We start from the raw sequence: 12,698 nt of genomic DNA on the forward strand, positions 1-12,698 counted from the left end.
CCTTATAATCCCCAAGGACAAGGCATAGAGGAAAGAGCTCATGGCAGTCTTAAAATACAACTTAAAAAAATAAAGAAGGGGGAAATTTACCCTCAATCACCACATTGAATCATGTTCTTTTTGTTCTGAATTTTTTTAATATGGATGTCTGTGAGGAATCTGCTGTGGATAGATTTTGGTGACTTTTGCTCAGGTGAAATGGAAAGATCCTTGCATGATATTGTGGAAGTCCCAACCCTGTTTTAATATGAGGTTGAGGACATGTACAAACATGTGTTTTTCACAAGATGAAAATGAAGCTCTATGGCTGCCTGAGCATTTGGTGAAGAGTGTGGAACAGAGGAAGGTCAGTTCCAATGACATTCCTATAGAGGAACTGGAGTGAAAGCAGCTGAACCAATGTTCCTGATATTGAGATTCCCTCCTGCAGTCTGTGCAAGTAGGAGACTCAGGGGACCCGCAGACTGCTGAGGACAAAGATTTTGTCACTATTTAGTAAAACCTAAAAAGAAATGGAGCTCAGAGCCACACCACTTTTGTCTGACTATCAGCAAATCAATGGAGGCTCCTTTAAGAGAAAGATAGTGCCTAATAGTGGAACAGAGAGTTTTTTCTAAGAGTTTTTTGGCAGCTCAATATGGTAATTTCACCCTGACCCTGAGGTAAGGCTTCTGCTGTAACTGAGTAAAGCACTCAGGGGATCTGTAATAAGTTTGGGTAAAAGGACAACCCCTAGTTAGAAACTGTCTATTGCTGAGAGTATCTCTGCCAGTTCCAGAATGGCTGAGAGAGCTCAGCAGAAAAGGTGATTTGGAGGAGTGGCATTGTCCCCAGAGTGTTACAGTCCCCTAGCAACAAGTGTTATAAATCCATAGTGACAGAACTCACTAAATCCCAGGGTTGAGGGAGAGCCATTGATGAATTAGGCTCTTTTCTCCAACTGTCAGGTGAACTTTCACAATGATATCAAAGCTGACTATAAACTCTGAACTTTAGAAATGATTTATGTACTTCTTGTCTTGTTAATAGTTTAGCTAAGAAATATCTTCCAAATGTTAAGAAATCTCTTCTAGATGCTTGCTTGTATAAGTTAGTTCTGTTAAGAGATTCTTTCTAGATGTCTGTATTTCTAGATGTCTGGTTTCCTCTTAAATATGTTTGGTAAATAGTTCATCCAAAAAATCTCTTCTAGATATGTGCCAAAGTTTGTAAAATAGTTTCCTTGTGAATATGTTTGTAAAATAGATCAATAGAGTTTCCTCTTGAATATGTTTCTAAGAAGTAAAAATAAGTAAGCTTGTAAAAAGAGTAAATATGTATAGTGATAGTAGTTCAGTTAAAAAATATCTTCTAAATGTTAAGAAATCTCTTCTAGATGTTAGTTAAGAAATCTCTTCTATAAGCTTGGTAAATAACTAATAAATCTCTTCTAGATATTTGCTAATGGTAATCCTACAGAGAGTTTCCTTTTGAATATAATTTTATAAGAAGTATAAATAAGTATATGTTGTACATAAGTTTATGTAAAGTGTAAATGTTAGTGTAAGTCTAAATGTTTAATGTAAGCTTATAAAATGTAAATATGTATAAGTGTAAATACATATAGTCAATAGCCCAGCTAGGTATAAATACATACAGTAAAGAGCCATGACAGTTGTAAATATGTAATTATACGAGAATTGTGTTGGTGTTAATGACCTAGAGTTTGTTGAAGAAGAGAATCTTTAAGTTTGATGTAATTTACTTGATGTGGTTTGTATCCAGAGTTTATTGATTTAATAAAAAAAAAAGGTGGGGGCTTGGCACAAATAAGACTGTTATAGATATCTTAAGATCCATTTAAAAAGGATATTCCATCTTTATCATCCTCCACTCCTGTACTGGGAGTTGTAGCAGCTATGGAGATCACTGTGGATGGCTGTAAGCTCAATATAAACCTGAGCCAGAGCTATGTCAATCTCAATAACCCCTCCTGCCAGAGGCTGAGAGCCAGAGATGGGCAACCTTCTCCTGATGGCTTCCACCCTAATGGAAGTAATAATCAGGGAGAACAACCTAAGATAGACCTCACTCTATCTGAGGTGTCCTTTAAAATTTAAGAGGAGGAACTTGTGGGAGCCCACAAATGTTTCCTAGTGAGATCTGAGCCTCCTTTACACAGCAGGGCTGCATTAGGGGATGGCTTGACCACATGCATGGTTACCAGATGTTTGGGATGGTCTACACTTGGCTGTGCTGGGCTGAGGTCTTTTGCTCCACCCTTTGACATTCATTTAAAAGCCTTTAGAAGAGACAGAAGTGGCCAGTGGGTATTGATCCAGGCCCTCCCGAAGGTATCCTGTTTCTATCTGTCTCTCTCCCTCTATATTTCTATCTAAATATTTCTCACTTCACCCTACTCAAGAGTACTCCGGGGGGAAAAATGGGAGCTGATCTCCCTCAGTAAGTATAATCCCAAAATACTTGACTTGCAAACATGGAGCTATGTAGTAGCTCTGACCCCAAAGTTAATGTTTGTTATTACTCTTCTGGGTTCTCAGATGACATTACAGAGTTGAGGCTAGTTTGCAAGGTTTTTTATTCAAAGGTCTCATGGTTAAACATCAGCACTGTTGACCTCACTACCCATGCTTCAGGCACATTAGGCTCCCTGCATTTTTTCTAATGCAGAGCTGGAATTCACTTTATTCTCCTTTTTCAGGACTTTGGACACAAAGTTCTCCACACCTTCAAATCTCTTGTCTTTCTTCCTAGTTACAAATCTTGTTGGTTCTCATAGTGAGGCTTTGAGAAGTCATGTAATGAGTATATAGTAAATGACAAGGGGAAGATGGGTGTCACATGAGAGTGAAACTCTGCATCTTCTCTCATTAAAGAGAATCTGGATACCAACAGATGGACCAATCCTATGTCTACCTCTATGTTTAGAACCTGCAAGGAAATCAAGCAGAAGGTCATTGGGGCACGAGGTGAGTGATGAAGCATTTAAATAGCACAATGTAATCCCAACACTTGGGAGCCCAAAGCAGAGGATTGAAAGGTCCAAGGCAGCCTGAGGAGATCCTGTCTCGAAAATACAAACAAATAACCAACTTAGGAAATCAGGCTTTTGTCCTCTAGAACAGCTTTTCTTTTTGATATAGAAAATGTGATAGGCCGTGCAGTGGTGGCGCACGCCTTTAATCCCAGCACTCGGGAGGCAGAGGTAGGCGGATCTCTGTGAGTTCGAGGCCAGCCTGGTCTCCAAAGCGAGTTCCAGGAAAGGCACAAAGCTAAAACAGAGAAACCCTGTCTCGAAAAACCAAAAAAAAAAAAAAAGAAAATGTGATAGAATGTACATACTGGATAAAAATTGTCACTTAACCAGTTTGAAGGGTTTTCAGAGTCAAGAACGACTTTCACAATGATATGGATCACCACTATCCATCCAAAAAGCAATGATTCCTTAAATAGAAATTCTGAAGCCACAAAGTAATAAATTCCTGTGTTCCCTGTGAGCCGCTGTTCTGTTTCCTACTTCTATGAATCTGTCAAATCTTTTTAACTCATATGATAATCTGCCTTATTTCATTAACATGCTTCAAGGCTCATATGTGATGTAGAACAGTTAATTTATTTTTAAAAAGATTTATTATTATTACTGTGTAGAAATACATGTCTCTGTGGGGGAATGTGTACATGTATATGTATGTACATACAGAGTCCAGAAGAGGGCATCTAGGCCTCTGGAGCTGGAGCTACGGGCAGTTGTACACTGCCAAGTGTGAGCGCTGGAACCTAACTCAAGTTCTCTGCTAGAGCAGCACTTGCTCTTAACCATGGAGCCATTTCTCAAGCTCACTTCATTCTTTTTGATCTATTGGATATAAAGGAATGTACACAATATATAGTCTGCATAACAGACAGCATGGATTATCCCTTATTCCTTTTCCTGTAAAGTAATACTTGGATTGTTTCTGTCATCCAGGTTTTGTGACCAACGCTGTAATGAACATGGATGTAGATAACTGAAGCCCCATTCTTAGTTCTTTGAATATATACCAAGTAGAGTTTCTAAGTCCTTTAATAATACTATGTTTAACTTTAGAAATAAATCACTGTCAGTTTAAACAATTCTGTGTTCTGCCTCAATCACAGAAGGATGACTTTCTACACTCAGGAAGATTCCCAGGGACACCTGTGATAGGACACTCAAGGATATGAGGCATTAGCCATGGTTGTGTAGTTCCTAGAGTCATTCTGCTTCTGGAGCAGAGATGGACAATGAGCCTGCACACAGAACTGTGGACTGGTTCTCTCTACAGATGGCCTGTATTTCCTCTGTACAAAGAATGGTGTCATCTACCAGACCTTCTGTGACATGACCACTGCAGGTGGTGGCTGGACCCTGGTAGCCAGTGTGCATGAGAACAACATGGGTGGGAAGTGCACAGTGGGCGATCGCTGGTCCAGTCAGCAAGGCAGCAGAATCGATTACCCAGAGGGGGATGGCAACTGGGCCAACTACAATACCTTTGGGTCTGCAGAGGGGGCCACAAGTGATGACTACAAGGTTGGTACACTCTGTGGCCACTTGGGAAAGGGTAAGGATGTGAGTGCAGCTCAAGCATGCCTGGGAGAGCTGAACAACTGAAAAATACTTATCTTGAATCTCAACATACTCCCAAGTAGGCTTTTCAATTAGGTGGTGGGGGTGGTAGTGGTGGGACAATCATTCTTGGAAATGGGGCACTGTGCATGTGGGTCTTTGACTTAGTGAAACCTCCTGATCTGGCCAGGCTCACTGTTGGTTGCGTTCCAGAACCCTGGCTACTTCGACATTCAAGCTGAGAACCTGGGTATCTGGCATGTGCCCAACAAGAGCCCTCTGAAAAATTGGAAGGAGAGCTCCCTGCTGAGGTACCGCACCTTCAATGGCTTCCTGCAGCACCTGGGCCATAATCTGTTTGGCCTGTACCAGGTACTGGAGACTGCTGGCTGAGGCTGTTTTCAAGGGTGTAGAAAGAGAGGCAGGTGTTTGAGGCTGGGCAGGTTGTATTGCATCTGTCCCTTATTCTAAAGTATAATAAGCCAAGGAAGGCAAGGGATACCAGTATGTGGAAGAGAGGAAGGGCGGAGCAGAGAGGGGCAGGATAGGTGGAGATGAAGTGAAGCTAATAACAATCTCAGTTACTGGACACATGCTGTGCTTCTCCACAGTTACTGGAGACATGTTGTGCTTCTCCAAGCAGGACAGTGTTCCTGTGAGTGCCCATGCTGCCATCCTTACCCAGTGACTTCTTTTGTTCCTTGTAGAAGTACCCGGTGAAATATGGAGCTGGGAAGTGTTGGACTGACAATGGCCCAGCAATACCTGTGGTCTATGACTTTGGTGATGCTCAGAAGACAGCCTCTTATTACTCCCCCCTTGGCCGGAGTGAGTCTCTGATGCTTCTATGAACACTGTGCAGGACACGTGATAAATTAAGTTATGATAACTCTCATTTACCATCCATGACAGCCTGCTTCTCTTCTATAAATGTGTTTTCTTTCACTTCATTCAATTGCTTGCCTTTGATCTCTAAACTATTACTAACCCATTTTACAGATTAGGAAACTGAAGCACTGAAAGTCCAGGAATTTGCCTGGGATCACAGAGCATAAGCAGGAGAGTCAGCATTTGCACTGGGGTTACACAGTTTGTGAATCTACTCTTTGCAACCCCATTATCAGTCAGAAGTTTCTTGGGAACAAACCAGGTCCATGTACACAAGACTGAACGACAGAAAAAATGGAGTTTTGTTTTGGTTGTAAGGGATAAATATTACATTATTTAATATAAATTGAAGTGGCACATACTCTTTATGAATGCTGAGCCTATGCTGTATAATTCAAAGTTCTTATTTATGCTCGAGATGGAAGGCTTTAAAAGAAAAATTAGCAAGATAAATATGAACAGGACCAAAATGAATGCACTTGATAGCTGCTGTGACAAGCCTTGGAGATATTCAGTAGAGACTTTCCTATATAACAAATTTCTCCATTCAAACTCTGACAGATGAGGAACTTTTTTCAAGGACTGACTCTTGGGGTCTGTGGGTAGGAATAGCTGTGGCTTCCCCAATGTGTCTGTTATTTTAGACTGTATATCCTGAACCAAACTCTGGGCTGACAACTATTTCTAGCATTTTTCTTGAATGCTGTTTTCTGTCTCTTGTTTTCAGATGAATTCACCGCAGGATACATCCAATTCAGAGTGTTTAATAATGAGAGAGCAGCCAATGCCTTGTGTGCTGGAATGAGGGTCACTGGATGTAACACTGAGCATGTGAGTCTGTGTAGTGACCAGAGAGGCCCATGAATAAGACTGAGGTTGCCAGTGTGTATCTGTGTATTTTGAGCATGGGAGAATCCCCTGTTAGTATGTGTACATGTATGAGAGTGTGACCTTTCCCTGTACCTTGCTTGGTCTCAGGGATCAGAACTTCTATCTAAATACAGAAATCCTGTATTGTTAAAGACCATAGTCAATATTACAAACTTCTTATACACTGTTACTGTTTGTTTAGATTTAAGAATTAAACACTCGCCGGGCAGTGATGGCACATGCCTTTAATCCCAGCACTCAAGGTGAGCCAGGCAGATCTCTGTGAGTTTGAGGCCAGCTTGGTCTATAGAACGAGGTCCAGGACAGTCACCAAAACTACACAGAGAAATCCTGTCTCAGAAAAAAACAAAAGAAGAAGAAAAGAAAAAAGAATTAAACACTCAATTACCTGGAATGAGGGAGATACTTGTATTCAGGAAGCCCTGTGCAAGCCTTTGGGGGCTGAGATTGTTAGAGAGTCACAAGGTATTGGCACTCTCCACCTGGGATTTAGCTTTTAGAGTGAAACATATCCTTTCCATCCCTTTTCATGGCTTGTACAGATTTTCATGGTGTCAAGGGTTTACTAGGAGAATCCTGGACATCTTGTAGACCTCACCCAGGCCATTCACTTGCCTATCACAAAAAATTCTCTTGTTGGATGTTGGCATATCAACTAACTGACAAGACAGGTGCACTCACCTCCACTGCAGCAACCTGATGTCTCCCTGAGCCTGGGATCATTAGACTCGTATGGGTTTGTTTTGTTTCTTAATAATTTTTTTTTTTTGCAAAAAGCAGGCTGATGATAAAGCCCTTTTATTGCCACAGTGAAAGCTATAACAAGTTAACATGTTCTGGCCAAGCATGGTGATGCACATCTTTAATCCCAGCACTTGGATGGTAAAAACACACAGAACTCTGTGAGTTTGAGGCCACCCTGGTGTACATAGTGAGCTCCAGGTCAACCACAGCTACATAGTAAGACCCTGTCTTGAATAAAAGTTTGCATGTTCTTTTGGGATCCAGACCTCCCTAAAGTAACAGTCTGAAAAAAGGGTAATCACTTCCTGGCAGGTGATCATGAAGATCTCAGTGTCCATTCATTCCTCAGTCATTAGCTTGTCTTTCACCTGGTCAAGATGAGGCAACTTTGCTGTCAAGTAGGACCTTGAGACTATGTTGTGAATGATGAAATGGGAAGAGCATGTGGTGTTGAGGGAGTAGAAAGCTGTTTTCAATTTTGGTATGCAAGATGGATGTGGAATATAAGAAATGCTCCTTTTGGAAATGTTAACATGGACTAGATCAGGAAACAACTTTTACATCACATCAATGGTTTTTGGACTGTATAAGTGATGAAAACCCCTGCAATGTTTTAACAGGCAATAAGATTAATGTGAGCATTATTTTTTTTCCAAAGAGGACACTACACTGATAGTCTAGAGGTGATATATTCTAATGGAGAAAAGACTAATCATAAGGAAATAAATATTGAAATGTCTTCTATGGCACAAATGAGAGCCTGATGTAGTGTGATGTAAATATGGGGGGGGAGACTAATGAATTCCAAAGATTTTAAATTTATTAATAGTTGAATACAGAGAATGGGAAGAGAAGACATTTGTAATGAGTCTTTTTCAGTCACACCAACCAGCTCTCAAATGATGACACAGAGACTTATTTATTATGAAAGCCCAGCCTTAGCTTAGCCTTGTTTCTAACTAGCTCTTGTAAATTAAACTAACTCATATTTTTTTAATGTATGTTTTTCCACATACTTGTTACCTCATCTCCATCTAACCCATCCTACTACTTCAGCCTCTGGCTGGTAACTCTGCCTTTCTATTTTTTTTCTTTTTTTTTTCTTTTCTTTCTTTGGTTTTTTGAGACAGGGTTTCTCTGTGTAGCTTTGTGCCTTTCCTGAAACTCACTTTGTAGACCAGGCTGGCCTCAAACTCATAGAGATATGCCTGGCACTGCCTCCCGAGTGCTGGGGTTAAAGGCATGTGCCACCACCACCCAGCTAACTCTGCCTTTCCTTTTCCCTGATCTCTCTCTGTCCACAAGTCCTGCTTATAACTTCTGCCTAGCTATTGGTCATTCAGCTTTTTATTAAACCAATCACAGTGACACATCTTCACAGAGTGTAAAGGAATATTCTACAACAAACATTTTGAATAATTTCATGGTTTTCATTGAGTAGGTGAATATCAAGTAGTAAGCCAAGATTTCTAGATGCTAAATATGTTTGGAATCAAGGAGAGATATATAGTTATATGATGCTGGATTTTTAAAACATTTTTTTATTTTGTTTATATGTGTGCACATGTATATTCAAGTGATCACAGAGGTAAAAAGGAGACATTGGATCCCTGGGAATTGACATTAAAGTCTTTTGACTGGGTGCTGGGATCTGATATGGATGCTGGGACTTTGATTCTCTTGATAGAGTAGTAGGATGTCTCAACATTGGGGCCATATCTCCAGCCCCCATGTTACTAGCTTGTTTGGGTGGGATTTTATTTTGTCTTGTTTCAGATGTATTTATTTAATTTCATATATATGAGTATTTTGCTTGCACAAATGTTTGTATGTTGCTTGAGTTCCTGGTGCCTTTGAGCCAGAAGAGGGCATTCTATGTCCTGGAACTAGAGTTACAATAGTTGTCAGCCCCATATGGGTTCTGGGACCCAAACCTGGTCCTCTGCAAGAGCAGCAAGTACTCTTAACCACAGAGCTACCTCTCTAGCCCCAATGTACATGCTTTGATCAGTAATGGACTTTGAATATGAGGACAGTCTCAGAGGATTTGTATTGCTTACTAACATCATAGACATTCTAGCTTGTGTAAGGATAGCCTATGATTTTCGCAATGGCAAACTTATCAATGAACTTGCCCAAGTAAATCCCCATTTTTTAAGTTATATGTGGCTGTAAGTAACTGTGTTGTTGTTTTGTTTTGTTTTGTTTTGTTTTGTTTTGTTTGATTATTTGTTTGTTTGTTGTCATGTGGAGTGTAAAGACCCTGTGTAGTGATTCTAAATGGCAGCCTGATCATTAAGTCTTGAACTTAAGAAATATCTGGATTAGAGATAGGGATTTTAAGCCATCAGTGAATTATTCATATCTAAAGCTAAATATGTAATACAACATATAAGAGAATTGTAAATGTGTCCCCTCTGGGAAGTAGAACTTAAGGAATTCATGAAGGAAAAGTCTAGACAGGGAACCTGAGAACAAAGGCTCAGAGCAGTTGAAGGAAAGGTAGGAAGAGACAGTGATGCCACTAAAGCCAATGGAGGGGGTTTTATGGATCAAATAGAGTGATACTGCCAATGAGAGTCTGATGAGGGATGAAGAGCCCACTGAACTTGGCTATTGAGGTGTCTCTGGATTCATCAGCTATATTAGTCAGTTTTTTGCCTCTGTGATAAATACCTGAGAGAAACAATATATGAAAAGAAGGATGTGCTGGCTAGTTTTATGACAACTTGACATAAGCTACAGTCATCTGAGATGAGGAAACCTCAATTGAGAAAATGCCTTTGTAAGATCAGGCTGCAGGCAAGCCTGTTGAGCATTTTCTTAATTGCTGATTGATGAAGAAGGGCCCAGCCCATTGTGAGTGGTGCCACCCCAGGCTGTGGCTCCTTAGTTCTGTAAGAAAACAGTCTGAACAAGCCATGAGGAGCAAGTGAGAAAGCTGCATTCTTCATGACCTCAGCATCAGTTCCTGCCTCTAGTTTCCTGCACTGTTGAATTCCTGTCCTGACTTCCTTCAATGATGAATAGTAATGTGAAAGTATAAGCCAAGTAAAACCCTTTTCTCCCCAAGTTGCTTTAGTCATTGACAGGACCAAGCAGATGCCATAAGAGGCTGCTCAGTCTTCTCTCAGACATCAGGCCTCAATTTCAGTTTCCTGAGACTTGAGCAAGCAGTTTCTGGGAGGGCCATGAAAAAAAAAGTCCTTGCAGTAGCTCCCTTTCTGCATGTACTCTGACCACTCAAGTTTCAGCCAATTGTTTACTGTCTGGGACCCCTCATCAACTTAGAGATAGGTGCCTAAGTCAAGGACAGAGCCTGAGCCACTGAGTCAGTCCCCAACAGTCACTATGTGCTAGGCCAGCCAGCCTCCATGGCATCTCAAAGACAAAGCCTGGGACTTGTCCAGGCCTACCCAAAATGGATAACTCTAACCCGTAGCCAATTAAAAGTTTCTAACATGATTGCCACTCACATAAATCAATCCTGAGTCAGTTCCTATGTAGTCTGTAGACCCCCCCACCCCCCTTGCTTTAAAAACCCAGCCCTGCTGGGCGGTGAGTGGTACACACCTTTAAACCCAGCACCTGGAAGGCAGATCTCTGTGAGCTCAAGGCCAGCCAGGTCTACAAAGCGAGATTCAGGACAGTTAACAAAGCTACACAGAGAAACCCTGTCTTGGAAAAATGCCCCATTGCTACTCGGGGTCTCTCCTGCTCTGCTGCTGCCATCAGACAGGCTGAGAGTCCTGAGTTAACTTGTAATAATACAAAGACTCTTTGCTTTTGCATTGGATTTGGTCTTTTGGTCTTTGGCAGAATCTGGGTACAACAGTCATGATGTTTCAAAACAGCAATAGTAACACAGACTAAGACAAAGGGCTTTGTAGTTTGATGGCATTTGATATTTTAACCCATGGTCACTTGGCTCTGTTGCTTTTAAATCCATAGTGGAGCATGATAAATATCATGCAGAAAAGATATATCAGAGCAATAAGCCTCACTGCATAGCAGTAAGGAGCCAAGAAAGACTAGAAAAGGCCAGGACAAGATACCCTTCAAAACATGCCACTCACACTTTAAGTGATCTATTTCCTCTAACCAGACCCCCAACTTACACAGCTCCAATAGTCAGTTCAAAATTGTAAACCCATCCATGATTAGCCAACTAATGAAGGCAGGGTCCTTATAGTCAAGCCTTCCCCATAGTCCTGCCTCTGGATGTTATTTACACTGGGGACCAGGTCTTCAGTGCATAACACCTTTGGGGAGGACACTTCATATCTGGACCATATCACCAATTGACCTCTCATTGCTCCTTCCTCCTCCTCCTTTTCCAGCACTGCATTGGTGGAGGAGGATTCTTCCCAGAAGGTAACCCTGTGCAGTGTGGAGACTTCTCTTCATTTGATTGGAATGGATATGGAACTCACGTTGGGTACAGCAATAGCCGGGAGATAACCGAAGCAGCCGTGCTTCTGTTCTATCGTTGAGAACTTTATGGTGTGGGACCCAGTCATCTCCTCCAGTCTGTGGACTCACATTCATGGAGGAAAACTCACCTAGTAACTAGAATGCTAATGACACAGGAAAGGAGAATAAATTGTGCTCATTGCAGGCTTGGTGTCTTCGTGAATCATTTTGGTACAGGGGTGGGAGATTTCAAAAGAGTTTCTGCTGCCCTGTTTGATTCTCTTAGGACATCACAGCTGGAAATCCTGATACAGCAATACTCTTTCAGGTAGCCCCTCAAACATCCCAAGAGATACAGGACAGACAAGAGGCACATTATTCCACTACTTCTTTATTTTACTTGGGTTTCTTGCTAGTTTGTTTTTTTAAGATGGGTCTAGTGCATTCTGTCCTGGCCATAAACTCCCAATGTAACAAATGCCCTGGATAAACAAAAACAAAGCATAGTGTTTTAACAATTTACTTAAGGGGCCACAGAATTTACTCCTGGGTAAAGGTACTTACCAACAAACAAACCTGATGGCCTGAGTTCAATTCCCATAATCCAGGTGGTTGAGAGAGAGTCTGGTTCTAAGAGGTATCCTCTAACATCTTCCCATGTGTCATGGTACCAGCACGCAAATACATAAACTCATGCACACTTGAGGGTACAACATGAATAAAGAGGTATAATAAAAAATTTTCTTTGAAGATGAGTAGTATTTGACTTTTTATGTGTACCAGATTTCTTTTATCAGAAAGAAAAGTGAAATCACAAAATTTTCAAGAAAATAGATTGGCTTAGAATATATGCTGTTAAATATGGCGATCCAATCTCCCCCATATGTGGATCCTAGTGTATAAAACATGTAAGTATATATGTAAGTGCTGTGTGATGTCTTCCTGTACACTGTTGAATATGTGTTGCTATGACTGATAAAGAAAGAAGCTGCTCTAGCCTATGGTGAGTCACATTATACCCAAGCAGGAAATCCAAGAGAAAGAGAGGAAGTAGAGGGGAGAGGTGGAGGAGATGCTGAGCCACCACCAAGAAGCAACATGCCAGCAGACTGGTAATGCCATGGCCATGTGGCAATACATAGATCAATAGAAAAGGGTTAATTTAAGATGAAAT

At 41.1% G+C, this 12,698-nt stretch overlaps 1 protein-coding gene across 1 annotated transcript; it reads left to right on the forward strand.

The window, feature by feature from the left end:
* The first annotated feature begins 1,898 nt into the window (after positions 1 to 1,898).
* Positions 1,899 to 11,699, forward strand: LOC114685408 (intelectin-1a-like). Its single transcript, XM_028860070.2, has 7 exons — positions 1,899 to 2,034; positions 2,877 to 2,969; positions 4,305 to 4,552; positions 4,802 to 4,960; positions 5,296 to 5,416; positions 6,204 to 6,307; positions 11,452 to 11,699. The coding sequence occupies exons 1-7, from the start codon at positions 1,899 to 1,901 to the stop codon at positions 11,602 to 11,604; spliced, it is 1,014 nt and encodes a 337-aa protein (XP_028715903.1). The 3' UTR covers positions 11,605 to 11,699.
* The last annotated feature ends 999 nt before the right edge of the window (positions 11,700 to 12,698 follow it).

The sequence above is a fragment of the Peromyscus leucopus genome, chromosome 15, assembly GCF_004664715.2.
Source record: "Peromyscus leucopus breed LL Stock chromosome 15, UCI_PerLeu_2.1, whole genome shotgun sequence".
Taxonomy (NCBI): Eukaryota; Metazoa; Chordata; class Mammalia; order Rodentia; family Cricetidae; genus Peromyscus; species Peromyscus leucopus.